Source organism: Dermacentor andersoni, chromosome 4 (genome assembly GCF_023375885.2).
Source record: "Dermacentor andersoni chromosome 4, qqDerAnde1_hic_scaffold, whole genome shotgun sequence".
NCBI classification, from domain to species: Eukaryota; Metazoa; Arthropoda; class Arachnida; order Ixodida; family Ixodidae; genus Dermacentor; species Dermacentor andersoni.
In genome coordinates, this window is record NC_092817.1 from 184,111,285 (window position 1) to 184,136,719 (window position 25,435).

The 25,435-nt window shown below is 48.5% G+C and overlaps 2 protein-coding genes across 3 annotated transcripts in view; one reads left to right on the forward strand and one right to left on the reverse strand.

Annotated features, from left to right (window-relative positions):
- Positions 1–3,337, reverse strand: part of LOC126530499 (lysozyme C-1-like) — a 101,728-nt gene extending 98,391 nt beyond the window's left edge. Inside the window, exon 1 of the mRNA XM_050177775.3 lies at positions 3,169–3,337. Coding sequence (XP_050033732.1) covers positions 3,169–3,337 — 169 coding nt within the window. The remainder of the gene's footprint in view (positions 1–3,168) is intronic.
- Positions 3,276–25,435, forward strand: part of LOC126530614 (mediator of RNA polymerase II transcription subunit 30-like) — an 88,723-nt gene continuing 66,563 nt past the window's right edge. Inside the window, exon 1 of one of the 2 annotated variants that reach the window (XM_050177877.2) lies at positions 3,276–3,359. In XM_050177877.2, coding sequence (XP_050033834.1) covers positions 3,342–3,359 — 18 coding nt within the window. In that variant the 5' untranslated portion in view covers positions 3,276–3,341. The remainder of the gene's footprint in view (positions 3,360–25,435) is intronic. The other variant, XM_055070666.2, reaches the window with a different exon arrangement.

Genomic DNA, 25,435 nt, shown 5'->3' on the forward strand with positions numbered 1-25,435 from the left:
CCAGGAGAGACTAATGGGGACACGACCTGGGAGGGCGCTACTTGAAGAAATTGGCGTGGAAATTAACAACCACACCAACGAAGGAGAATTATTAACACAATTGCAAGCGGAACTACGAGAAACAATAAAGACGACCCCGTTCCCTAGGAGCATGCACCCGACACATAACCTCGAGAGACGGAAGGCAAGGACGAAGGCACCTTCAAGACATATATCAACATAAGCAGCAGGCGGTGTTCGTTGACGCTGCCTGGGTTAAAAATAAGGATGCGTATACCTCCGTTGTTGTAGACACTCAAGGTAACATACGGGATGCCATCACCGTCTATACCAAGGACCCAACAGTGGCAGAACAAGTAGCAATCGCCTTAGCCATCCGGGCTAATCGGTGGACACATATTTACAGCGACTCTAGAACAGCCATACGCAACTTTACCAACGGATATGTGACACGGATAGCAACAAAATTACTAGAGAAGGTCAACAGTGAGAGGATTGAAATCCGCTGGTTTCCTGCACATCTGGGGGTGGTGGACGGTGCTCGGAGAAACCTCAATGAGGTGGCAAATGAAGCAGCACGAGGACTTTCTAGCCGTGCTCTTCAAGACCGAGCAACTTACACTTCACCCGGGGAACACAGGGATCGATTATTAACATATAACGAAATCACGAAGCATTATTATTTAAGCAGAAGGGAATACCCATTGCCACACGGTATGATTTGCAGAGCCCAAGCGGTCACATTACGTGTGCTACAGACAAGAACATACCCAAATCCAGATTTTATTAACAGGATCTATCTGGAGAGGGAAACTCAAACCAACTGTAATAAGTGCAATGGCATCATTACTCTTGACCACATGCTTTGGCAGTGCCCCGCGGTCTTCACAGACTGTGAAAAGGAACAAGAATGGTGGCGGCAAATGCTACACAGTGAATCACTCTATGACCAATTACGGGCAGTCCAGAAGGCCCGCGATGTGGCTGAAGGGCTCGGTCTGATAGTCCCCAACGTGGGAGCGGCCCGCGTTAACCTAGCGTTGACCTTCAGGACCCAATAAAGTTCTGCATACCATACCATGCAAAGCTTGTGAAGAGGGGAATCGCGAAGATGTGTTTCAGCGAAGCACTGAAAAGATCATGCCAACACCTAATGCACGATAGCTTCGAAGGGCAAGCCTCGCGTTTAGGCTGCGCCGGTTACCCGAGCCACGTGCTTGTGTCAGTCGCAGAAGGACTGCTTAAGAAAGCGCAGCAAAGCAGTTCGGAGCAGGTGCACGTCATCATGAGTAGAAGCAGGTGTGAAATGACGCGCTTGATAATAGAAGCCAGACACATATCAACATTCGGCGACGCATGCGTCAGTAAACCTTCCATTTCATTATTTTCAAAAGAGCTGAATTACCTTTGTTCACATTGAACGTGTACATGTCTGTGAACATGTGAGTCAAGAAACTGCCTACGTGTGGTTCCCAATTCATATCTTGTTAATTTTTCCAAAAATTTTACACGTGCTGTATGACGGGTCGAGGGTGTATATATAGCGACGAGAACGAGAAATAAATCTGTTGAAAGTAGCGCTGTGTGTGTCAGATGTGCCTTCTGTTGTCCGTGTCAAGCTTGCGCTATAACAAAATAAGGTCTGTTCATGTTTGCGTGCGTTGTTGACGCCATGCTTGTTAAATGATGTACAAGCGAATGTTTACCACAACTTTACGACCGATAAGACTACGAACCTTACTTCGTGTACTCTTTAATCGTGTGATATTGCTTTCGATGATTCGGCTTTCTGACGAAACTGCCTCTTGTTTTCCTTCTTTCTTTTCCTGTTTCTCCGGCAGCGCCTTTCTTTTTTAAGTGGGCCTTTCGTACTACTACGGAAACGTAACGTTTAGTCGTAATCAGTAGCAGAGGACGCTCTAATTTTCATGCATTGTCTGCTAGGTATGAAACAGATCACAGGCGAGCCCGGACAGCGTAAGAAGTTGAACCGCTTAAGCATTGCTGCACCACCACTAGAGGCATTACCATGATCGCTCAGAGTCGCAGAATACTCTTCTGGACTGCATGTAATAAAGAAAGGCGGTCCCGTTTCATAGGTACCGATATTTTTATTAGTGTCCGTCGATATATTGTTTCCAATAGCACTGATTACTGTGTTGTCACTTGAGAAGTTTAATGGCCATTTGCCAATTGATGAAATAAAAGCAATCCTGCATGTACAGTCAACAGCAAAAGTTTACGGGATGTGGTTTCCCCTTCAAATGTGAATTCCTGCACTGTTACGGCATGACACTGCATATTTAATCAATCAATGCATAGGTGGCGAAGGCTCCCACATGCTGGAATATTCAATTCGAGGCTGTGTGACCATGCTTCGCAAGAATTCAGCTTCTTGGCAGATCCTGCGTCCCGTAAACTTTTGCGGTTGACTGTACCTTTGCACAACCATTGAGTTGGCCTAGTTGCATAGCACGATGCACCAAGTACTGCTGGACTGTCCAGTCAGGTGTGAAACGCATGCTTAATAATGTGCGCAAAGCTGCCTTATATACTTCGCATACACGTTTCGCGGTCAAATTTGCGCTAGTAGCAAGCATACGCAAAATAAAGAATATGTTCGCCGTCTTTTGGACAAGAGGCATTGCAACAGCTCCTTCGCCGCCTCTGGAAATGTGCGAAAGCTCATAAAAAACCATCAGACAATAAGGTCTTGCACGCATTCGAATGAAGCGTCACGAGCGGACGTCACTGCGCACTCCCGCGGAGCGCTTCCCGCCGTCTCGCCGGCAGAACAGTCGGTCCGCCACCTGTTTTAGAGCGTCATCGCTGCGCTATCATCTCCTGTCACATCGAGATGTCATACTTTAAAGCTGACGAGCCGACAGGAGCTGGATGGTAGAGAATTATTGAACGTGCTCGGAGAAAGAGATTCGATTAAATGGGTTCGCAGATGAGATATACGAGCTGAAGTAGTATGCTCAATAACAAAACCTGAGGCCCGGTTGCCGCAGCCACAACACATATGCTCACAGACCACGCGCTCGCAGTACGTGTTCTTGCCGTTGTCGCGCCAGACTATCTCTCTACTTGCTGATTTTACGACCTCTTCGTCGCAAGAACAGTCGTCCGGACGAATGGAGGTATGCCTAAAGTGCCGATACTCACAGTGTAGAACGTGGTAGCGGTCAAATCCAGCCTCGCGAAGCTTTCGAGCCAGAAAGCATCTGTGGACCCTTCTGCAACTGGCCTGCTGAACCGCGAGGGCACAACACGCCACGCAGACGACAGCGAGGAGTGCGGGAGCAGACGGCGTCTTGTTCTGCGCTGGCGGCATTTTGATGCGTCGACGAATGCATGTAAGCGACGCTTTTTACTCTGTACGCTCAACAGTTACACACAGCGCCGGCACGCCGCACCGGTCAGCGCACGGCGGTCGTCTGGCCGTTCTAGTTACAAAACCGCCTGAACGTCATCCGCACATTGCATCGCAAGGTGTAGAAGCGGCTATTTTGCCTTGGAATAGACACACAGATAAAGGGCCTTTGTCGCTGTTCGAGTAGCGGAATGTCGGAAACGCCTGCACCGGAGATGTTCCATAAAATGCACTTTCGAAGCGTAGCGCGCATGCGCTCCTACCCTGACGGGGCGGCACGGGAAGACCGGCTGATCAAACACACTCGCCCGCTGCCAGTCAACGAAAGGCACAAATAAAAAGACCCACAACGCCGCGCGGAGTGATGTTGGTGCGGCTGGGGATGCAAGCAAAAAAAAAAGGATAAGCCCATCAATGGTAAAAAAAAAAGAGCCGGGAAGAGATTGACAGAATTAGTTTGCGTGCCCTTGCCTCATTATATTGAGTCCCGCACGCTAGCTACTTCATTGAGCGAGCGCGCTAAATAAACAAAATTAAATACCGCTTTATTGATTACGTCAGCACAGTCATTGTGCCCCCTTACGCGAAAATCCGTTGTACTTTGTGTAAGCAAAAGATGGCACCAAGAATGGCCGACGGCGCAAGGAGTAAGAACACGTCAAGAAATGATGGGATTTACGTCACATTTCTTAGGAAGGTTCCCATAAATAACGTAAATTAATAACTGTGGGAATAAAACATCGTACATTTCGGTACGAAAGCTGCTGAGCTATGGAACCTGCTTAGGTCAGTCCACGGTACCAGCGTGTGTGACGGCGTTCACTGCTCCGGCAATGGGCGATCAAGAGCGGCTACGAGTAAGGCTCGATGTGACGCTCCCTTGGGTGTTGTCGCCGCCGACACTATAGTGGCACGAGTTCCCAGCGATGAAGGGTCGCTCTCTTCGTCGGTGGAACTAAAACCCCTCCATACACGTTTCCGCCGACCTGGTTAAGTACCGCCAACCTGCCCTCCTCCTCCACGCTCCTCTCCTCTCCCACTCACCCGCTTAGCTTCCGGCGTCAAGCGGGACTTACATAGCTGGAGCTAAAGCCCCTCCATACACGTTTCCGCCGACCAGGTAAGCGGTGGTGGCGCGTGGATGGAGGGGCTTTAGGTGGAACGAAAGCGTGAGAAGAAAAGCGCAGTGCCTCGCAAGACCTCCTTGCGGTGAGGTGAGGATGGCTCCTATAGAGTAACACGCGTCGTCTATACGGAAAGCAAAGCGCTGCATGAGCTGCGTGGCGGCTGCTGTGAATCGCGCACGCGGCACCCACACGCTGCCTATCCCGATTAGCGAGGCGGCCGCGCCGCACTTCGCTTCGTTTGCAATGTGCCGCACGAGACAGATTTGTCCACTCCAAGCTACGCTACTCACAGCGTTCTCTTCCTAATAAAACCGTGTACCTATATAACCATAATAAAAAATATTGACACCCGAAATGAAAACACGTATACAGCTACACTCAAATTTCGCATAAGCCAGTATCGTGATCGTCGGTGAACTTTTGCCTGCTCTATTATGAGATGCATGTTTATTCAAAAAGGAAAATTTGTTCTCTCCCAAAAGAACACATTCTGTTAGGCTGAACAGATAGCTTCAATTAAATTATATGCGGTTCATTCATATTGCTACGGAATAGTATTTCCAATGACGAAGAGGCGAGCAGTAAGAAGAAGACGAAGACGATTGGAGGCTAGCGCGGGCTGTTGCCTCACGATCTTCTGCCAGCGTCACCATCTTCTGTGTGGACGGGCTCCGTTCTGTGTGTGGGCCTTCCTGATTCCTGGGCACTTGGTCTCGAGGAGCTGAGCGTTCGGATCGCAACAGTGAGCTTTCGGGGTTTTGGCTAAGTGTCGGGCGGATTTAGTCCAGCTTTGTAGATACCAAGCAGGGTTTTAAGATAAATTTACATTGTCTGCTACGGCGATAGAGCCACAAATGTCTAAATGTTCTCCAGGGGACGGCTCGGGACGATCTCCGCCCTGGTCGGCCTCGCTACCACCTGATAAAATGCCTCTTGAAGCTTTCTTTCGTAGTGGGGTGAGCAGCATTCCTGTGGCGCTGGTGCCTCTGCATGGAGGAGCCATCCGGCTCAACAACCCGAAGGCAGTGCAGGCGGAACTTCAGGCGGCAACGCATCACTACTTGCACATCACTGATGTGCGACAGTTTGGCAGAGGTGGGATTGTTTGCCGTTCGCCAGACCAGGCGTGTGTGTACGACTTACTTAAGTGCTCATCATTTGGATCGATGCAAGTGAGTGCCTTCATTCCCCCGCATCTTGCCTGCACTAAGGGAATAGTTCGTGGTGTAGACTCCTCCTTAAGTCCGACAGAGACCCTAGAAAAGCTCTCCGCGGCGGGAGTAATTGCTGTTTACCGGTGCAACAGAATGGTGGACAATACACGCGTCCCTACTGAGTCAGTAATTGCCACGTTTGCAGGTGCGTCTTGCCCTACAGAGATAAAAGTCTGGCCTCTAATATTCAGAGTGGACCCGCTTGCCTCGCGTCCATTACAATGTCGAAATTGTTGGCGCTATGGTCACAGTATGGGTGGTTGCGAATCCAGCCTTCGTTGTTGCATCTGCGGCGGGAGCCATTCCGCTAGTAATTGCTCGGCCGAGTCGGACTCTTGCTGCCTCTGCGGTGGAGCCCACAAAGCTGATTACTCAAACTGCCCTGCGAGAACTTAAGAAGTCCAAATACTGGAAGTTATGGACAAAAGGCGCTGCTCACGTCAAGAGGCCATTGCGGCGGTAAAAGGAAGAGCCCATGGTTATGCGAGTGTGACAGCACGAACCCAAGCTGTCGTTGATGGAAGCCTGTCAGAGGTAATCGCACAAGCTATTGAAAAGTCTATGGCTAAAATTATGGAGCGCATAGTAGAAAGCGTCACGGAATGCTTCAATGGACTGGTTACCTCAAGGTTAGAAAAATTATTACCGAGTGTTACTGCCCTGCCATCATGCTCTGACATGAATGCTTGTTTAACCCACTCTCAGGAAAATGGAGCAATTGCGTCCGCAACCCGTATAGAGGATGTCAGGTCTATCGCAGGTACCTCAACCAAGGCAACTAATAGCCCAGACAACCCTGATTATCCAGATACCTCAAACATGGAAATTGACGTGAGGGCACATAAAAGGAGGTGTTCTCCCCTTGAGGCTACCACTTCACACTCAGTTAGTAAATCCAAGAAAATCCTCCCTGAAGTAAACCCGAAAGGTAATATATTGGATGAGGCTGTGGCCTCTGCGGTGCTCTCATCACTGGAAGGTAGATGAGGGTATTGCAGTGGAACTGCAGATCAGTATTCGCTGCTTCTACAGATTTAAAAGTTCTATCGTCTCAAATTTCTCCAGATGTAATTTTACTGCAAGAAACCTGGTTATCCCCCGAAAAACAATTTTCTCTGCGCAATTTTAGGTCCTTTCGCCTAGATCGCCCGTCGAAAGGTGGGGGACTGTTAATTATGGTCTCAAGCAAGTTTTGCCACAGGGCAAATATATCATTCCAGCTGATGTCTCCAGAGTGTGAAATTCTAGCAGTAGAAATTTCTCTCCCTGGCAGTAGGCCTTTCTCATTAGTCAATATATACTTTCCCTCGGGTGTGCAGGATACACACCCACTGGATTCGGTTTTGGCGAAATGCGGTAAAGATATAATTTTGGCAGGTGACTTCAACTCTCATCATGTATCATGGGGATCCAGGACAGACCCGTGCGGAAAGCGTCTATGGGATTGGGCAATCACAAATAACTTTTCGTGTCAAAATTCGGGATCAGCTACGTTTCTTCGCGGACAGTTCAGATCTGTGCTGGATCTTACATTTTCAGGTCCAGGTATTCCCACATCCGCATGGGAAACGGTGAATGTCGGGACGACAAGCGATCATATGCCTGTTGTGTTTGAAGTGGTAGGTCCGCAGTCCACCGTGCAGGCTCGAATCCACTCTTTCGTGGATTACCGCACATTTAAAAATTGCTTGCGGACTACTTTCAAATCAATGGAAAATTCTCCATTGAAAGCCGAGGATATTTGCTCAATAATTGATACTTCGCGCAAAAGATCAGAGTTCCAGTTAAAGGCATGTAAAAACACTGCTGCCACAAATTGGTGGAATGACGATTGCTCGCGGGACTACAAGCGACGCAAGGCTGCATGGAAACAACTCATGCATAACCAATCTCCGAAAAACTGGAAAAACTATAAATTTATTGCCGGAACATTTAAAAGAACGGTAGGTAAGGCAAAAGACGATTACAATGTCCGACATTTCGATTTCCTTTCGAAAGCAAATAATAAGCGTGCATTATTTCGGTTTTTAAGATCCCAAAAAATGATTCCACGCCCCTTGAACTGGGAGTCGGTAGTTTTAACCACAAGTGAAAAAGCTGACTCCCTAAATGTAATCGCGCAAGGGTTAGAGACCCGCTTCGCTACCTCTCTTCCCTTCTCTCATTACGCGCAGGGCACTTCAGAAAATTTCGAAGAGTTTTCCATGGCAGAATTGTCCCAAGCCGTTTCCTGTTTACCAGCTGCAGCCCCAGGTCCCGATGGAGTCACTACCAAGATGATTAAACTTCTTTTTGAAGTCGCTCCTAACGGCTTGTTAGAAACCATAAATTACTCAGTACAATATGCATGGTTCTCTCCTGTGTGGAGAATTGCGAAGGTGATTCCTCTGCTGAAAGACCAAACCAAAGGGTATGTCCTAGACAATATTCGGCCTATTTCTCTAACATCAAATTTCGTAAAATTAATAGAAAGATTATTAAACGCACGTATGGTTCAGTTTGTGACCACAAGAGAATTATTGAGCCCCTGCCAAATTGGATTTAGACCAGGGATGTCCATTTGGTGCGCACATATCGACCTAGAAAGCCGAATTCAGTTGGCTCGTTACCAAAAACAATATGCTGCCCTAGTCACATTAGACATTTCTAAAGCATACGATAGTGTGGAATACCCTTTATTAATAAAGAGGATGCAGGATATTGGATTGCCAGACTACTTCGTGACGTGGACTGCAGAGTTTTTGCAGGGCAGGGAGTTTTACTGTGCACAAAGCGGAATTTCATCGGGAAAATTCAGACAAACACGCGGGGTTCCTCAAGGGGCAGTTTTGTCCCCGCTGCTGTTTAACATCCTACTCAGCTCCATTCCTCATCATCAAAATGTAAGCACATACGTTTACGCTGATGATATAGCGTTTTTTGCATCAGCAAGTGATATTCAGTCACTGTACGAATGCTTACAGGAATACTTATGCGAGCTAGAAGCATGGCTGGACAATATTCGCTTGTCCCTTAATGTGAATAAGACTGCCGTTCTTGTCTTTCCCCTACAAGACCCAGTTACTATATCCCTTTCATACCGTCACTCCACTATCCCACAAGTGGAAAAAGTCAAGTACCTTGGAATTATTTATGATGGTAATCTTGATTGGCGTCAGCATATTGAACATATAACTTCAAAAGCTTCTCGTGCAATAGGGATATTACGAAGGATAAGTAATTATCGATGGGGCATGCGCAGAGGCACACTCATAATGATTTACCGCATGTATATTCGACCTATACTAGAGTTCGGTTGCGTGTTATTCTCCGGCGCCGCGGCTTACAAGCTACGCCCACTAGTTTTGCTGGAACGGGAAGCGCTTCGCTTATGTCTGGGGCTACCAAAGTTTGTAGCCAACGCTGTGCTCTACAAGGAAGCACGATTACCTTCCCTCGAAATGAGATTTAAAATACTTACCGTTCAAACATTTATAAGGCTCTATGAATCCCCACTAAGAAGATCCCAGTCCATCTTCATCAAACAACGAGTCCAATTTTTTGGAGTCAGATGGCCACGGTTTCACACGCCACAAGTCATTGTATCGCAATCGTTATTGAATCCGTTAGACGTAAATATAAATGATATAATCACGGAAAACAGCATCTCAAATTCACTAGTTATTACCTATGATGACCTATACCCAAATAATGCAAAGCAGCTTCCCTCGCATATTCTTAACGGCTTACTCCAGGATCACTTGAATCAACTCCACACTAACGTAATTATAGCAACGGATGCTTCGCAGAGTGAAGAAAAGGCAAGAGTTGGAATCTTCTCATCATCATTGGACTGGTCTTTTTCTATTCGGCTTCCCGACTTCACTCCAATATACCTAGCGGAATTCCTAGCTGTTGTCCTAGCTTTACGAAAGCTACAATCTTTCAGGTCAACGGCGGTAATAATCACAGATTCTTTGTCGCTGTGCACCTCACTTACTGCTCCCGGTGAGACACACATATTGAAAACTTTGTACTCACTGGCTCCAAGTCATTTGAGAAGTTTACGATTAATATGGGTACCTGGGCACAAAGGCATATTTATGAATGAGGTGGCAGACAGCTTGGCCAAGGCTTCTATCAGCGGCCCAGTGCTTCCCCTTATTCCAACGATGGGCTTTATCACGTCCGCCAGGTTCAGAAGATACATCCTTTTAACATCTCAATCGAACCTCAAATCATCCTTGGAACTATGACACTTACAATGCCCTTGGAGCAGGAAGTTTTGCAAAACAAGACAAACGGAAGTTACATTAACGAGACTACGTTGTCGAGTCCCATCTCTAAATTTTTACATGCACCGATCTGGTCTGGCAATATCCCCGTTGTGCCATTTTTGCAATGCATTAGAGACGATTGAGCACTACCTACTGGAATGCCGGCGTTTCTCCTCCATGAGAAAAATGACATTAGAAATTACAGTGCGACAGCTTCGCCTGCTATTGAACACTCTGGTACTACTGTCTTTCGGAGCGTCTGTGCTTGGGCACTCACACAGGAATGTGTGCTTCGCCTTAGAAAAATTTATTATTGAATCAAACCGATTTCATTGATGACCGTATTATTCTATTCATTCCTCCTCTATTGCCTCATTGATATATTATAGATAATTATTTTTTTTTCCTCTACGTAGCATGACAATCTACTGAACCATTTCCATTTTCCCTCGCCTAAATTCATGTAACAAAATTTTAGATTTTTACCTCCATTTTCTGAACAAATAAGCAAAGTCTGCCCGACTCTTGGCCAATCCCCGCGAGTGGGTAAGCGCCAATCTCATCAAGGACATCATCATCATCATCAAGTGCGGCGTAGTACGTTGTAAATATACTTGTATATTGTACTTGTATTGTATAAGGTGGCTTTTCATCTGCGTCTTCTTACGTAACATATCTGGTGGAGGTGGACGTTCCGTGTACCTCTTCATGGAACTTCGCAGCGGACGCTACGTCGAGCCTTCCTTCATGGCTCCCGGCGACGACAACTCAACTCCGCCGGCTCCGACAGCTGCTGCCACTTCGACGACCTACAACACTCTCCCCGCTCCCCGTGATCCTGGCGTATTCTCTGGCAAAGATGGGGAAGACGTCGATGACTGGATCAGCCTCTACGAACACGTCAGCCGCAATAACCGGTGGGACCCTACTATCATGCTTGCCAACGTAGTCTTTTACCTCGGTGGCACACCTCGAGTTTGGTTTCGGATGCACGAAGATGAGCTCACCAGTTGGGATTCGCTCAAGCAAAAGCTCCGAGACTTGTTCGGCAACCCCTACGGTCACCAACTTGCCGCGCAGAAGGCGCTTTCCGGCCGTATGCAGACGTCAACAGAGCCCTATGTCACGTACATTCAGGACGTCTTGGCTCTGTGCCGCAAAGTTAACGCACACATGACTGAGACAGACAAGGTATCCCACATCCTCAAAGGCATTGCCGACGACGCCTTCAACTTGCTCCTATTCAACAACGTCGCGACGGTGGATGCTGTTATAAAAGAGTGCCGCCGCCTGGAACTTGCTAAAAGCCGACGTATCGACCAGCAGTTTGCCCGTTTTCCCAACACCCCAGCGACATCTTCCTGTGCCGACGCTCCTCGTCCCAACAACACTGGCGATATTGCCAGGATCGTCGGGCGTGAGATTCAGGCCGCCTATCCGGCTGCCTTCGACTCCAGCCCCACCAACGCACCTGCAGTCACGGTTTCCCTGATCCAGGCAGTTGTCCGCCAGGAGTTCGAAAACATGGGACTTCACACCCTCTGCTCGGCCCATCGCCCTGACACCCACCCGGCTTCTTCAATTCCGCCCCGTCCCGCATCTTCTTACCCACCACGGTTACGCAACCCATCTGAATGGCGCACTGCTGACGACAAGCCCATCTGTTTTCACTGCCGTCGAATCAGGCACATTTCTCGGCACTGTCGCAGTCGCTGGACTTCCCCGACCCGGTCTGCTTATACTGCCTACTCTCACCCCCCCAGGTGGCCCTTCTCGTCCCTATGCCGCACGCTCCGATAATGCCGCCACTGATTCTCCTGCGCCGAACCGCCCCTATTCTCGTTCACCTTCGCCCCAACGACGACAATCTCGCTCTCCCCAGCCCCGTCGCTCCTTTTCGCCGACTCCCTTCGGACGCCGCTCCCAGCCGGAAAACTAGATGATGCAGCGCCTCGAGGTGACGCTGCATTGCTCCCTACGCCGCCAAATCCTCTACTGACGTTGCCCACTCATCTGAACCTTGTTGACGTGCAAGTCGACGGTGTTTCTGTATCTGCTCTTATAGACACTGGGGCGCATTTGTCGGTAATGAGCGCTGACATTCGTAACCGCCTCAAGAAAATAATCACGCTCGCCACGACGCCTGTTGTCCGTGTCGCCGATGGCGGAACAGCCCCCGTAATTGGTATGTGTGCCGCCCGCGTCTCCTTCGCCGATCGCTCCACAATCGTGCTATTCACAGTCTTCGCCCACTGTCCCCACGACATCATCCTCGGCTTAGACTTCCTCTCCGCACATTCTGCTCTCATCGATTGTTCCGCCAGTACCCTCCGCCTTGACCTGCCTGTTCTGGATCCAGCTGAAACACACCCCAGTCGCCTCAGTTCCGTCGACTTCGTTCGCTTGCCACCTTCGGCACTGACTTACGTTGACTTAGTGTCATCCCCACCAGTACCCGATGGTCACTACATCGCGGCTCCTATGCAAGACGTCCTCCTTACACACGGGATCACAGTACGTCATACCGTTTTATCTATTACGGTGAATTGCGTCTGCCTGCCAGTGGTCAATTTTGGCTTGACGACACAAGTGCTGCCACGCGGGATGTCTCTGGCCCAGCTTTGTTTATTCGAGGATCACTCAATAGCATCTATTGCAGTAGACGACAATTCAGCTGATCCTCCTCTACCATCGCAGTCGGCAACTTGTACCATCACCGACTTACAGAAAATGATTGCGCCCGACATGCCGTCCGAGCATGTTCGTGAGCTCTACCGCGTTCTGTTTTTCTACCACGATATTTTTCACTTTAACGATCGTCCTTTGGCCCAAACTACAGCTGTTAAACATCGCATTAATACCGACGATGGCCCTCCTATTCATCGCCGCTCGTATCGAGTGTCACCGGCTGAGCGTCAAGTTATTCACGCAGAAGTTCGCAAAATGCTTGCCAAGAACATCATAGAACAGTCATGTAGTCCATGGGCGTCACCTGTTGTACTGGTAAAAAAGAAGGATCGCTCACAGCGCTTTTGCGTGGATTATCGGCACCTTAACAGGGTTACCAAAAAGGACGTGTATTACCTGGGATTGATGACGCCCTTGACTGCCTCCACGGTGCTCGCTACTTTTCTATTGACCTTCGCTCCGGCGACTGGCAGATTGCCGTGGACGATCTCGACCGCGAGAAGACTGCTTTTGTAACACCCGACGGTCTTTATCGATTCAAAGTGATGCCGTTCGGTCTATGTAACGCTCCTGCCACTTTTGAACGCATTGTCCTCCAAGGCGGAATTCTGTACCGAAGGAACTTCCTCCCTGACGGATCTGATCTTCTTCTTGTCGTGCCAAAACATCTACGATAGACTGTGCGCTTTGAGATGCATGACGCACCCACTGCAGGACACCTTGGGGTAACCCGCACGTACGACCGCGTCCGCCGCCGCTTCTATTGGCCTGGTCTCTCTCGCTCCGTCCGACGCTATGTTGCTGCCTGTGATACCTGCCAGCGTCGAAAAACACCTCAGGGGCTACCTGCCGGTCATCTCCAGCCGATTACCGTCCCTGTGGAACCGTTCTTTCGTGTTGGATTAGGCCTCCTCGGTCCTTTTTCCACGTCATCCTCTGGGAACAAATGGGTTGCCGTCGCAACTGATTACGCCAGCCGATACGCTATCACGCGGGCTCTCTCTACCAGTTGTGCCACTGACGTCGCGGACTTTCTCTTTCGTGACATTATCTTACTTCATGGCACCCCGCGACAGCTGCTTACTGACCATGGTCGTAACTTCCTTTCGAAAGTTATCGCCGACATTGTGCGTTCCTGCTCCACTCAACACAAGCACGGCCACTCGATGCAAAGCAAGGTGCGGCCAGCTACGTCGCGCCACGGACAATAGGCGGGCGCGTCTCGGCCGAGTTTACAGTTGCGACCGCTTTTCTTGGTGAGGGCGCCACTGCTCGGGGATGCTTTCGTGACTTCGCGCCTGGGCTAAGCAGGCGTTAGTTCTCGCGTCAGAACGTGTTTGCCTCGTGCTCTATGCACTAATCTCGTGCTTTTTCGCGTGCGTGTGTGTGAGAAAGTTTGCTTGTGCTTGCTGGGTTTTGTTAAGGTTCTTCGGTGTGCGTGTGGGCCGTAGCCAGCCTCGTTCATGTGGCGTGATGCCGCGCAACTCTTGTGTGCCACTCTGCGACATAAATGCCAAAAAGGACCCGACTGTGAAATATCACGAGTTCCCCTGCGACTTGGAGCGTCGAGAAGCGTGGCTAAAAAATATCTCTCGCCAAGGAGTGTCGGGAAAAGGAAGCAAGTGGGAACCGAGCGATAGATCTCTGGTATGTTCCCTGCACTTTACAGAAAGTGACTATAAAACGGACACGAAACTTAGGCTCCTGCTTCCGAATGCGCTACCGACCGTGTTTCGCAAATATTCACAGTACCTGCAAAAAGAGAATGTGCAGCCCAAAAAACGCCATCGAAGAAACTTTACTGATCACACAGTAGTTGAGGCAAGCGATAATTGCGGCAGCTCAGGAGAAAGCCCCAACGTCGAAAGTGCCTTGCAGTTTCTCAGCGACGAGGTGGAAGCTCTAGTTCCAGAGACTGCCTTAGAATCATGCTCTGAACCTAGTTTTTCTGTTGACCAGGCCTGCCAAACTACATTAGATATTGTGGACGTCCTAGAACAGTCATAGCAAGCAATCAAGAGATTGAAAAAAAAAAGTTGCCTGTCAAGGAGAAGAGTTGAAAAAATTGCAGTCCGAACGGGACGAAATGAAAAACCGCCTCTTAGTTTATGAAAACAACAACGAAATTCAGTCCTTTGTTCAGGTATTACAAAGAGCGGAAAAAGGAGACAAAGTTGCCGTTTTTATCAGCAACCAAGTGGCCACTCCAGGGGAAAAAAAACCTGCCTACAATGAAAGAATCCTGCGCGAATGTGTTTTATGGAAAGCATGCTCAAATAAACGGTATGAGCATCTTCGAAGCAAAGGCCTTTTGAAGCTTCGTTAAAAGGGACGCACTCCTTAGATAACCTCTAGCATCACTCAATATGCTTCGTTTTCATGAGAAACAATCTACTGATGATTATTTGCAATGATACGCGTTCTTATTTCATCTAAGTTAGTTTGAATTACTTGGGAAACTCGTACAACTTCTCCCTATGTGAAGTTTTTACTTTGCGTACGTGTTCACGAGAAGTGAATAAAAGTACTGATAGAGTGCTTCAAGCAGAACCTCTCGATGGAAGTGCACCACCCGGTCGTGCATAGTACGGGCAACCGTCACAGATAACGTTCAGGTGTATTCTAGAACAGATTTCCACCCCTGTGACAATCTTTTGGCGTTTGTGGCGCAATCAGCACTTCCAATGACGACTTAAAAGATTTTGTCTGCAATTTCCAAATATAAAACGCATTATTTACGCCTTGACTGGAGTGGAGATCACGCGTGCCAACGCCGCTGTGAAGGCGCTCTCTATCAGCAGCCATCCCCGAGCGGTGGCGCCGCAGCGGGCGCACGGAGAACTAGGCCCGAGACGCCGTTCAGGCGCGACGCAGCGGGCCGCACCTTGTGCTTTTGGATCGAGCGGCCGTGACACAAGCTTACTATCTCATACCATTCTCAAACCAATGGCCTGACAGAGTGGTTAAACCGTACTCTTATACAGATAAGCTGTCCAAGTACGTTTCCAAAGACCACCACGACTGGGACATTGCCCTTCCTTACGTCACATTTGCTCATAATTCTTCCCGTCACGACACCGCCGGATTTTCTCCATTTTATCTACTCTACGGTCGCGAACCGACCTTGCCCCTTGACATGGCACTTCCTCCTGCTGCGATCTCAACAAGCGAGTATGCGCGCGACGCCATCGCCCTCGCCGACCAGGCACGCCAGCTTGCCCGTGCTCGACTGACGGACTCGCAAACCACTCAGCAGCGTCAGTACAACGCCCGCCACCGTGACCTACAGCTTTCGCCTGGTGCGCTCGTGCTCCTGTGGTCGCCCTCCCGTCACGTAGGATTTTCAGAAAAGCTCCTTTCGCGATACACAGGGCCCTACCGCGTGCTGCGCCAGGTGACGCCTGTGACATACGAAATCGCTCCTGTGAGCTCAACCTCGTAATCTACTCTGGCACCTAGTGATGTCGTGCACGTCAGTAGGCTCAAGACCTACTACACTGCTTCAGACTCCGGCCTTTAGTCGCTCCGGAACGGCGCTTTTGCCGCGGGGGGTAGTGCTACGGGATAGCATTTCCAATGACGAAGAGCCGAGCAGTAAGAAGACGACGACGACGATTAGTAGCTAGCGCGGGCTGTTGCCTCTTGCCCAAGCGCAGCGTATTTCTTGTAAATATACTTGTACATAGCTTTTCATCTGCGTCTTCTTACGTAACAATATTGTAAAATTAGCCTGGTTTTCGGTTGATATGGCTGCTCGCGGTGACGGTAACCTTGCGGTGGTTTGCTTTACAATCTATGTCAACATAGGCTACGCCCCGGCTTCTGTTGTGCGCATAAACAGAACCAGAACAGTCGGAATCAACTAACGGATGTTGCTTTCAACACAAGTCCAATAAACGGTATGGTTCTTCCAATGCCTACCCAAAAAGGTGTGATCATTTCTTTTTTGATAGATATTATTAATAAAATTCTGCGTCGTTTAGCATTGAAAATATACACTGTGGCTTGTGTGTCCATCAACGCTTTGGCACCTTCATTACTCTCGATAAAGCCGAAAAAAATAGGATTCAAAACGTTGTCGCCTTCGTAGTATCGGTCGCGATACTTCAGCAACAGCTGTAAGACTTGCACTGAGCAGTGCTGGCAACCTCTTCTAGCTTCCTATATTATTGGCAAAACCTAATGAGTGTACCAAAAAGTTCGAACTGGGGACGGGAAAGTAGCTTACCGGAGGAGTCGATGTGCCAGTCTGTTATAGAAGTAAGCATAAACGGCCAACAAGTTTTACCCACGATAAAAAGAGAAAGAACGACTTGTGACTTCAAAACTTCATTGCGAATATAGGAGAATCGAATCATCAAGTTAGGCGCCGTTGTTCACTTCGGCACAAATGCAAGTCGCCAAGCGTCCACAAGATCAGTGCCCCAAATAAAGGCAGCAAGTATGTATGACTTGTTTCCGAACTACCACAGGTCTGTCACAAACATTTAGCATGAGCATTTAGCATTTAGCACTTCCTGCGCAAGCTCTCGAGCAGCTTCTGGTTTGCAATGTCGAAGCACATAGGCACGACTAAATGAAGTAGACATTTCAAGTGTCATGTCTCGACAAGAAGGAAGTGGCTGGGAAACTTTATTTGTAAAACACAGACAGTGGCACCGCCAAGGTGACAGGATACGGTAATGCAATATGGAAATTTGAGGCTCGGTGTATGTTGGCGCACGGTAAGTTTTAAGTGTGAACCGATTATGTTTTAAGTATAAGCCGAAATATATAATGGAAGGCTCTTGAGACAAAGAGCCTGACCACGTTATATGCAATTATAGCCTATGGCCGCGTTGTGCATTGCGTGCCGAGCTGGCGCAAAGTGGCAACAGCAAGCCCGTGGTGACACGGGACGCCAATGAACGCTGCCAGGAGGCCAAGAATTGCTTGTAAATCGGAAAACCGTGAGCAAGGACAGGGACTCCGGAACCGAGGTGGAGGCTCGAGCCCTCCCCCTCCCCAACCCCCTCCGTCTTGCATCCCCGCTCCCCCTTGCCTGTCATGGCCCCGTCTAGTGCATGTGTAGCCGGCATGTCGAATAAACAAAAAGTCGGTCATCAAAGAATCCCTCCCCGTGTCTTTCGTGTTGTCTGTCCTTTCTCTTTAATAATGCCGGCGCGTCAAATGGGCAAAAAGCAGTATTTTATCTACCCTCAGACATGTCGGGGGCAAAATTTGGCAAGGCCCCACATGCAGATCTGCTCAACGTGAAGCCCAAGTTTTGAGCAAGCAGCACCTGTCGGTTCCTTAAACATTCTTTTTTCAGGCAAGTTTCTTCTCGCTGTATCTGGGCCGTCGAGAATACGTGCGACACGGTTGCAGGGGCGACGCTAAACTGAGACGCAAACAAGTAACGAGCAGTGTATTGTACAACCACCGTGACGGCATCACAAAGTTCGCTCGAGTGTAATACTGGCATGCAAAATGTCTTAAGGTCGGCACCTGGAATTTCAAGCCGACAACGCGTGCAAACGACTAGAGTACATGTGTAGAATGAAGGTATCCGCTTGCTCAGCGCACTATTGAACACCACACTACGGCGTCAACACGGCCGTCTATGTGATCAAACCTCCACCCCAATGAGCAACCTCAATTATTGCACAAAAATGTGAGGTCGCGACGATTATTTTCCGTCTTTTATTCGCACTCCTTTGTGATTGGGAATGCGCACTATACATATAGTGTATCATTGAAGTCATCATCTTCATCATCAGCCTATTTTATGTTCACTGCAGGGCGAAGGCCTCTCCCTGCGATCTCCAATTACCCCTGTACTGCGCAAACCGATACCAACTAGTGCCTGCGTATTTCCTAATTTCATCGCCCCACCCAATCTTCTGCCGTCCTCGACTGCACTTCCTTTCTCTCGGCATCAATTCTGTAACTATAATTGTCCACTGGTACGTATTACATGACCTGAGCGGTCGCAGGAACGCAACAAAGCAAGATCTAAATGTGAAATCTTCGCCAAATAAAAGGAAACCTCTCCAAGTCTCCGTAGTATGATGTGCAAGGGTGTGCGCGCACAGGCGATGACGCAGCACCGCGAACTGCGCAGCAGCGGATCAGCCCATGCCAGTCGAGATGGGGACGGTACAGAGGAAAGTTCAGTGTGTTCTGTGACTTGCTAAATTCGAATCCGTGACCAAAGTGCAACGTGAATATCAGCGCGTGTCGGACGAAGCCTTACCCCATATCACATTTCTGTCTTGTTTAGTTGATTTCCTATGACCGGTCAAAAGTGCGCTGTGACTTTACGAACACACGTGTGTATGAGCACCGCGTGATCCCTGAACCTTGAAGCACCGTGCCTGTAGAAGCTAATCGCGTCACGAATGTGTCAACGGCTTGACCGGCGCATTCGTCGCACGCCTAAAGGCCAAGTCGATAACCAATACAGGTAACCGGGCGAAAAGAGCCTTGCGTGATATTGCGTCACCCGGCCACTTGTATTCGGGGCACTCAGTGCCGCCTGCCCGGACATGTCGCCTTCGAACTCTCTGCGTCACGCTATCTGAGACAGGTTTGGATGTCATGCAGACGGACAAGATGTGTCGGAAAATACTTTGAGAAAACAACTATGTAATCCAGGTAACGTGAACAAGTCTTTCACTTGTGTCCGCGAAGGATGGTATCGCTCGAAGGTAGCGGACGCACTACAGAGCCCGAACGGCATAACGTTAAACTCGTAGAGGCCGTCGGGAGAGATGAAAGCTCTCTTTGAGTAGTCAGCTTCAGCCATGGGAGTCTGTCATGCGGAGCCAAAGCGGAGATCTAAAGACCAGAAGTATTCGGCACCTTGCAGACAATCAAGAGCGTTGTCGATCCGAGGCATTGGGTAAACGTCTTTTCTCATAATCCTGTTTAGGCGGTGATAATCGGTACAAAAACGTCGCGATTGGCACAGATAGCCGGGCCCCGACGCGCCATGAAGGCGGACGCGATCATGGGGCGAGTGGCGCGCCACGTGTCGGGACAGCGCCGTACATTGCGAGGAGGGGGTTTTCTGTGTTTGCCGCAAGATGGCTGTGCGTGTGCGCAGACCGCAGAAGAAATGTAGCGGAAACGTACTTCGCTACTCGTGAAACTGCGACTTCTAGCTGTAAGTTACATGGCCATAATTACCGATATACACTGCAGTACAACTTTCTACGGCACGTTTCTAAGGCAACACCGCATTCACAAGAGGCGATTTTGTCCCGTTTCGAAGCAACGAACTCGTGCCTGAGTGGTAGCGTCTCCGTCTCACATTCCGGAGACCCTGGTTCGATTCCCACCAGCCCATCTTGCAAGATGTTTCTTATTTATGAAGTGCCTTCTGGGATTTATCGCTCACGGCCAACGCCGCTGATGCCGACACCGACGACACCGGCTTTTCTGCGACACGAGCTCCTTAACGCTGTCGCGTTAAAATCGAGTGGGGCCATTTTTTACGCACTGGGACGACAGGTCCAAGACAGGCGAGATATGTCTTGAATGCAGACCAGATCGGGAGATGTCAGATTCGTGATTTCTGAGCCACAGGTTTGCGACTCAGCAAGGTAAAATACGGCTTTATTCAGTTTTGCCTGGTCGCCCCACTTATTGTGAGCTCTTACACATTCATTAAAGAGCCTGTTCTCGGCGTCATGTTTTGCAGTTACGCTGAAGATGGCAGGGTAGTGCTGATGGAGAACGCCGGCGCAACTGGCACGGGCAGCCATTGGTCCAGTCCGTGCGTTGGTCGCGTCACTCATAGTATTGGTGGGCAACGTACCAGTGCGGAGCTTCGCGATGACTTAAAGGATTGCAGTAACCTCCACCAAATGCAAATAGATTTAACTGAAGGTGATAATTAGTCTAGAAACCCCTAGCAGCAGCGAACAGCCAGAGCTCTCTTGTTCTTGTTCCTTAGTGAAGTGGCAGGGGCGTGGCCGGGGGGGGGGGCGCTTATGGGGCTACAGTCCCTCCCCCCCGAAATTTATTCGTGCTGTCCTGCACCGCCGACCAAAACAACCGCCGACGCCCGAAATCATTCTGGATTTTGTCTAGAATGTATTTTTCACGCTCGAAAAGACATTTCAGCGCGGACATTGCGAACTTGGGCTGGATTTCGCGGCAGTGCCCAGGTACCGAAGGTCACATAACACAAGGAGCCCCATACAAGCACAACGATTTAAGGGCGTTTTGATGGCGAGCGGGCTCGTCGGCGTCTCGCCGAGGCCACGGAATCTACGGTGCGCACGAATTCGAATTCCGAAACTTTATGGGTATAAAGTTATCATGAACTTCTGATGCGAAAAGTGCATTGACATTTCCAAAGCCGTGCTTCAGATTTCAAATTCCGGAACTTTGTAGGTTTAATGTTATAACATATGACGCCAAAGGTTCATTAATTTTTCGAAAGTCGTACATTGGACCATACAACGAGAAAAGTCAAATCAACACACTATCAGACAACTGACAAAGCACGCCGCAAGGTTCGATGAGACAAAACTTTGGGATGGTTCATTTGTGCCACCATGTCACAGAAAAGAATATCACCATTTTTTGCCCCTGCGCCAACGCGTCGATGTCAAGACGCTAATGCCAGCAAAGGTAACTACGTTCTTATTTATTTTTCTACTTTGATGTTTATTCGCAAGGACACAATGAGCCTCTTCAATTTGCTTGTTCTCGCTGCCCGCGGGCTGCCAGAGCCAGCCAGGGCGCATGCGTTTTTCTCGTGTTGCCCCGTACACCACAAGGCGCACTTCGGTGCGCGTTCGTTTTTCTCTGGCCGAGTGGATTTTCGCCTGGCAGAGTTTTGGACACTTCCTGGCTAGCATACGAGAAAAAATACAATGGTCGCTCAACGCCATCACTGTGGGGTCTCGACGGATTGCAACACGTTCGTTTGAACGCAACTTCTCCGGAATATCTTATCTCGCCGATGTAGGATACCTTAGAGTATGCGTACGATTCTCTGCGGGCCAAGCTTTTCAGACACGTTTTCTTCGATATTCCTTCGGTAGCCAAATAGGTGCACAAACTAGGCATTCGATTGTGGCCAACATGCTTTCCTTTGCGTTCTTCCATATCGGTGCCCCGGCCTCACAAAAGAAAACAAAAGACATCGTTGCGGCACAGAGAATTGTCGCATGGTAAAAGTTCAATTTTGTTACTTCTTTTGCGAAGTAATGGGCCATGGGACGCTTCATTTGCCGGATACTCTTATTATATTATTGCGATATCAATGATATGAATACTCCAAGCGCATTCCTACCGTCGCCATCACCCCCATATTCCGTATAAAGTCCCAAAGGCGTACCTATCTTTAAATATCTTGTTGCAAGGTCTGGTGTACATGTGCAGCGAACTTTGTTCTCAGTGACACTTTTTTGCCCTTTATCAAGCTGTACCTTCGTATTTGTATATTCCATTGTATCTTCGCATTTCTAATGTACGAGGGCAAGTGAAATGAAAGTGAGCCAATCCACCCCGCGCAATAATGGTTATGTTCATTATCTGCGAGGTGTGCGCGTAGCAGACAGGCATCTCTCATTTACAAAAGTGACACGCAGGTGTGAGTATAAATGTGCCTTAATGCTCTCATACACTGGGTTGAACGTGGTGGCGTGACATAGTGGACGCTCCAGAAGTTGAACAGCGTGGTGTCGTGAGGTTTTAGACAGCTGAAGGTGTTTCCCAAAAAAGAAATTAGTCGCCGTGTGGCTGCCGTGTACATTGAACAGTGCATTTCATTGGCCACTGTAAAGCGTTGGAGCAAGCAGTTCAAAAAAGGACGTGAAAGTTGCAAAGACGATCTAAGACCGGGCCAAACGCGCCGCGCAATCACCTCCAACACTATTTCAAAGCTTTATGAGCTGAATAGACAGGAACGGAGGATAAGTATCGTTGAACTGGCAGAGCGTGTAAATCTCAGTCGCGGTTCACTTCACACCATAATTCATGAACATCTCGGTTAACGGCGCTTGTGTGCACAGTGGATGCCCAAGATTTTCAAACACCGCTAGAGGACGGAGAGGTTCGGCACTGCCTTGGCTCATCTGGTCCGGTATCACAATGAGGGTGACGACTTCTTGTCTGCAATTGTGACCTTGGACGAATCATGGGTGCTGCTACTACAAGCCTGAAACGAGCTTACAGTAGAAACATTCGAATTCACCACTCCCAAAGAAAGCAAAGGCCGTCATTTCCGCCGGAAAGGTGTTGACTATTTTTTTTTTCGATCATGAGGGGCCATTACTGATCGAATTTGCGAAACCTGGAGAGACTATCAATCGTTTCCGATATTGTGAAACGCCGGATCGGCTGCGTGTCGCAATCAAGAATAAACGACGTGGAAAATTGACGAATGGGGTCATGTTGCTCCACGACAATGCCCGTCCCCAGGTCGGTGATATGGTCAACACAAAACTCGCAAACTTCAAGTGGGAAACGCTGCAACATACATCATACAGCCGCCTTGCGGCTGTATGATGGATGCTACAATGGGAGACCATTGGGAGACCTTCCAAAATGCGGAAGCCACCTTGCGGCTTCCACATTTTGGAGCATGGCACTACATTCGTGTGGGACGATGACGTCAAAGAGTCAATTACAGACTTTTTGAAGCAGCAACCCAAGGTGTTTTATGAGACGGAAATCACGCGAATTGTTAGTCAGTGGGACAAATGTCTAAATCCTCATGGGGACTACTTTTAAATGAAGTACCTGTCATACATTCGCATTGGCTTACTTTCTTTTGTTTCGCCCTCGTATATTTTGCAGGACTGCTGGTTTTTGTATGTGCTCTCTGTTGCAACTATCACCATCATCATCATCAGCCTGGTTACGCCCACTGCAGGACAAAGGCATCTCTCATACTTCTCCAACTACCGTGGTCATGTAATAATTGTGGCCATGTTGTCCATGCAAACTTCTTAATCTCATCCGCCCACCTACCTTTCTGCCGCCCCCTGCTACGCTTCCCTTCCCTTGGAATCCAGTACGTAACCCTTAATGACAATCGGTTATCTTCCCTCCTCATTACATGTCCTGCCCATGCCCATATCTTTTTCTTGATTTCAACTAAGATGTCATTAACTCGCGTTTGTTCCCTCACCCAATCTGCTCTTTTCTTATCCCTTAACGTTACACCCATCATTCTTCTTTCCATAGCTCGTTGCGTCGTCCTCAATTTAGGTAGAACCCTTTTCGTAAGCCTCCAGGTTTCTGCCCCGTGTGTGAGTACTGGTAAGACACAGCTGTTATACACTTTTCTCTTGAGGGATAATGGCAACCTGCTGTTCATGATCTGAGAATGCCTGCCAAACACACCCGAGCCCATTCTTATTCTTCTGATTATTTCAGTCTCATGATCCGGATCCGCGGTCACTACCTGTCCTAAGTAGATGTATTCCCTTACCACTTCCAGTACCTCGCTACCTATCATAAACTGCTGTTCTCTTCCGAGACTGTTAAACATTACTTTAATTTTCTGCAGATTAATTTTTAGACCCACCCTTCTGCTTTGCCTCTCCAGGTAGTGACCATGCATTGCAATTGGTCCCCTGAGTTACTAAGCAAGGCAATATCACCAGCGAATCGCAAGTTACTAAGGTATTCTCCATCAACTCTTATCCCGAATTCTTCCCTATCCAGGTCTCCTCAATACCTCCTATAAGCACGCTGTGAATAGCATTGGAGAGATCGTATCTCCCTGCCTGAAGCCCATCTGTATTGGGATTTTGTTGCCTTCTTTATGGAGGACTACGGTGGCTGTGGAGCCGCTATAGATATCTTCCAGTATTTTTACATATGGCTCGTATACACCCTGATTCCGTAATGCCTCCATGGCTGTTGAGGTTTCGACTGAATCAAACGCTTTCTCGTAATCAATGAAAGCTATACATAAGGGTTGGCTATATTCCGCACATTTCTCTATCACCTGAGTGATAGTGGGAATATGGTCTATTTTTGAGTAGCCTTTACAGAATCCTGCCTGGTCCTTTGGTTGACAGAAGTCTAAGGTGTTTCTGATTCTATTTGCGATTACCTTAGTGAATACATTGCAGGCAACGGACAGTAAGCTGATTGGTCAATAATTTTTCAAGTCTTTGGCGTCCCCTTCTTATGCATTACGATTATGTTAGCGTTCTTCCAAGATTCCGGTACGCTCAAGGTCATGGGGTATTGCGTATACAGGGTGGCCAGTTTTTCTAGAACAATCTGCCCACCATCCTTTAACAAATCTGCTGTTACCTGATCTTCCCCAGCTGCCTTCCCCCTTTGCATAGCTCCCAAGGCTTTCTTTACTTCTTCCGGCGTTACTTGTGGGATTTCAAATTCCTCCAGATTATTCTCTCTTCCCTTAACCTCGTGGGTTCCACTGGTACTGTATAAATATCTATGCAGCTCCTCCGCCACTTGAACTATCTCATCCATATTAGTAATGATATTGCCGGCATTGTCTCTTAACGCATGCATCTTATTCTTGCGTATTCCTAGTTTCTTCACTGCTTTTAGGCTTCCTGCGTCCCTGAGAGAATGTTCAATTCAGTCCATATTACACTTCCTTATGTCAGCGGTCTTACGCTTGTTGATTAATTTGTAAAGTTGTGCCAGTTCTACTTTAGCTGTAGGGTTAGAAGCTTTCATACATTGGCGTTTCTTGATCAGATCTTTCGTCTCCGGCGATAGCTTACTGGTATCCTGTCTAACGGAGTTACCACCGGCTTCTATTGCACACTCCTTAATAATGCCCAT